The sequence below is a fragment of the Jatropha curcas genome, chromosome 3 (assembly GCF_041381405.1).
Source record: "Jatropha curcas cultivar XTBG-Jc1 chromosome 3, XTBG_Jcur_1.0, whole genome shotgun sequence".
Lineage (NCBI taxonomy): Eukaryota > Viridiplantae > Streptophyta > Magnoliopsida > Malpighiales > Euphorbiaceae > Jatropha > Jatropha curcas.
The window spans coordinates 2,221,061-2,224,812 of record NC_143153.1 but is presented as its reverse complement, the minus strand read 5'-3'; the positions used below and the strand labels follow the sequence as shown (position 1 = coordinate 2,224,812).

At 44.6% G+C, this 3,752-nt stretch overlaps 1 protein-coding gene across 1 annotated transcript; it reads left to right on the top strand.

Moving 5' to 3' along the window:
- Positions 1 to 378: 378 nt before the first annotated feature.
- On the top strand, positions 379 to 3,546 carry LOC149497324 (uncharacterized). The gene is made up of 4 exons (XM_089718851.1): positions 379 to 1,221; positions 1,836 to 1,898; positions 1,995 to 2,576; positions 3,322 to 3,546. The coding sequence occupies exons 1-4, from the start codon at positions 379 to 381 to the stop codon at positions 3,544 to 3,546; spliced, it is 1,713 nt and encodes a 570-aa protein (XP_089574977.1).
- The last annotated feature ends 206 nt before the right edge of the window (positions 3,547 to 3,752 follow it).

Below are 3,752 nucleotides of genomic sequence, written 5' to 3'. Positions count from 1 at the left end.
CCGCCTCAACATTTTAGGACCGGCTTCTGGAATCTCGTCACAATAGGGCATAGGCAGCGGATTGATTGCAACCGGGACTGAAGCCATGGGAATGGCAACACAGGGACAGCGACGGTCAGGCTCCGCCGGCGAGCCAGGCAGATCATCATTCCGTTCAGACAAGGCAAAACTCAAGTGTACTCACTGTGGGATGAGTAAACACACGAAGGAGAATTGTTTCCGGATTGTGGGATATCCCGATTGGTGGAACGATGACATAAAAGGGACGGACAAGCCACAGGAGGTAAAGTCGCCATCACCGTGAGCAGCCCTAAGGCTACCAGCAGCGGTGACGGTGGCCAAGGAGGCGTCGGAGATGGAGGCAGTGTTGGACGAGCTATGGCTGCTAGGGCTGAAGAAAGTGGTAATACAGGTTATAAAGGTAAAGGGTTTGGGAATTTCTTCCTAAGCCCTTCCAATTTGGACAAATTATTTTCTACCCTAAACCTATTACAAATTGACCCAAAAAGATCTTTGTCTATTGCAAATATGGTCCAAAATTTTGATAACAGTAAGAGTGCATCATGGATTTTTGATTGTGCCGCCACTGACACCATGACATTTGATGCCAACGATATTAAAATACAGTCCAAACCCACAAAGACACATGTAGGAGCAGCCAATGGGGGAATAGTTCCTGTAGAGGGAACCGGGTCTATTGAAATATTACCCACACTAAAACTGTCAAACTGTCTTTATGTCCCTTCACTTTCACATAAATTATTGTCTATTAGTCATGTAACAAAGGAACTTAATTGTATTATGCTAATGACACCCACTTTCTGTATACTGCAGGACATCAAGACAGGAACGATTATTGGACGTGGCACTGAGCGCCAAGGACTGTACTACGTGGATGAAGTTGTCCAACACGGTACTGTGATGTTAGCACATGGAACTGCGGATCGAGAAGCTTGGCTTTGGCACCAAAGATTAGGACATCCATCCACTGGTTATTTACATCTTTTATTTCCTAAACTCTTTAAATCCAATAAAATATTACATTGTGAGACTTGTGTTTTGGCGAAAAGCCACAGACAAACTTTCAGGCCAAATAATACTAGGGTTGATTTACCTTTTTCATTAGTCCATTCTGATGTGTGGGGTCTAGCACCTGTCATGGGAGGGAAAGGTTTTCGTTATTTCTCGATATTTGTGGATGATTGTACTCGCATGACGTGGGTATATTTTTTGAAAAACAAGTCAGAGGTTGTTGATAAATTTATACTATTTTATACCATGATCCAAACCCAATTTACTAAGTCAATTCAAATTTTAAGATCCGACAACGGGGGAGAATTTGTCAACACAACCATGAAACAATTTTAACAACAAAAAGGATTAGTACACCAAACTACTTGTCCTCATACTCCTGAGCAAAATGGTGTTGCCGAACGAAAAAATAGGATTCTCCTTGAAATGACCCGAGCTCTTCTTATTGAGTCTCGGGTCCCTAAAGTTTTTTGGCCTGAAGCTTTAGCCACTGCCACCTACCTTCCAAATAGACTCCCAACCTAAATCCTTGACCTTCAAACTCCAATCCAAACCCTAGCCAAATTTACCAAAATTCTCCCGACCTTAACTCTTCAACCACGAATTTTAGGTTGCTCTGTATTTGTCCACATTCCGAAAACTGAAAGAACTAAATTTGACCCATGTGCAAAAAAATGTGTATTTGTTGGGTACGGGGTTAATCAAAAGGAGTACCGATGCTATAATCCTAAAACTTATCATATGTTCACCACAATGAACTGTGATTTCCTTGAAACCGAATACTTTTATACTACCCAATCCAGTGGTCAGGGGGAGAAGGAATTATGGACACATTGAGTTGGCTTCCAGAACCAGTGTTCCCACAGGTGAAATTGGATCTTCAGAAAGAGAACCCATGAGTGACAGTAGTAGAACAAGAAGAAAACAATATTGTTAGGCCAACTTCTGATACTTCCATACAGTCTACGGAGCCTAGTGTCTCAGAAAATACTATTCTTAACCTGGTGTCTGAGGTAAGAGAAACTGAAGATCCTAACTCTCCTGTTATTTCCACTAATCCTGGTGACTGTGAAACTGTAGCAGAACAGGTGGCAGAGCAGGAAGAACAATATGTATTACCACCCAGAGCCAATAGGGGAGTTCCACCTAACAGATACTCTCCAGAAAAAGAGGCTCGGAGGTCCAGATATCCGGTAGCAAACATAGCCAGAGGAAGTCTATCCAGAGAAGCCAAAGCATTCATCTCAGCTCTGTATGAGGAAAAGATCCCGACCATAGTGGAACATGCCTTGACATCAGAAAAATGGACCAATGCAATGAAGGAGGAAATGAATGCTTTAATCCAGAACCACACATGGGAGAAATGTGCCTTACCGACAGGAAAGAAACCAGTTGGGTGTCGCTGGGTCTTCATGATAAAGCATAAGCCAGATGGTTCCATTGAAAGGTACAAGGCACGGTTAGTGGCAAAAGGATACACCCAGACTTATGGCATTGATTACTCAGAGACTTTTTTACCGGTAGCAAAAATTGATACTATCAGGGTATTGTTGTCACGCCCCGACTCTAATCACCAGAGGAATTATCCGCTTTGGTGTAGTCCACGAACGCCCTACACCTCAATGTAGTCCCCGCACACCCTACCCACACGGTTTTATCCCGCAGGTGAAATGGGAAACTTCCCAGGAGGTCACCCATCCTGAGATTTCCGTTAAGCGAGCACGCTTAACCCTGGAGTTCTTCCAACTCTCCAGCCATTCCACCAAAAGACGCCTCTAATGATTAGTTTCCCCCTTTTCGATATATGATTCGATTCATTCCTGTGTCCCGCATTCCACTACCCTAGCTAGCCTGCCATCCTAGGATCGCTTTGCCGGGTCGGGATGTCACAGGCCCACTAGCTTCCACGTGGTTCGTCCTCGAACCATACATCTACTGGAGGGGGTCAGGCTCTGATACCAACCGTCACGCCCTGACTCTAATCACCAGAGGAATTGTCCGCTTTGGTGTAGTCCACGGACGCCCTACACCTCAGTGTAGTCCCCGCACACCCTACCCGCACGGTTTTGTCCCGCAGGTGAAATGGGAAACTTCCCAGAAGGTCACCCATCCTGAGATTTCCGTTAAGCGAGCACGCTTAACCCTGGAGTTCTTCCAACTCTCCAGCCATTCCACCAAAAGGCGCCTCTAATGATTAGTTTCCCCCTTTTCGATATATGATTCGATTCATTCCTGTGTCCCGCATTCCACTACCCTAGCTAGCCTGCCATCCTAGGATCGCTTTGCCAGGTCGGGATGTCACAATTGTTCTCAGTAGCAGCAAACAAGGGATGGCCACTTCACCAGTTTGATGTGAAGAATGCTTTTCTGCATGGGGATCTGAAAGAAGAAGTTTATATGGAGGCTCCACCAAGTTTCACAGAGGAATTCCAGAAAGGAGAAGTGTGTCGGTTGAAGAAGTCACTTTATGGACTTAAGCAGTCACCTAGAGCCTGGTTTGGTAAGTTTACATGAGCAATGAAGGGATATGGGTTCAAACAGAGCAATTCCGATCATACTCTATTCCTGAAGCGGAGAGGCAGACTTGTAATGTGTTTGATCATTTATGTTGATGACATGATCATTACAAGAGATGACATGGAAGAAATGACCAAGCTAAGGGAAAACCTGTTCACAGAATTTGAAATGAAAGACCCAGGAAGGTTGAAGTATTTTCTCGG

Bases quoted from the DNA above. Each gene is read 5' to 3' on its own strand.
- LOC149497324 (XM_089718851.1), top strand. From the start codon at position 379: ATGGCTGCTAGGGCTGAAGAAAGTGGTAATACAGGTTATAAAGGTAAA. The intron at 1,899-1,994 runs GTGAAATTGGAT...ACTTCCATACAG, and splicing joins CAGAACCAGTGTTCCCACAG to TCTACGGAGCCTAGTGTCTC. The intron at 2,577-3,321 runs GTATTGTTGTCA...TCGCTTTGCCAG, and splicing joins CAAAAATTGATACTATCAGG to GTCGGGATGTCACAATTGTT.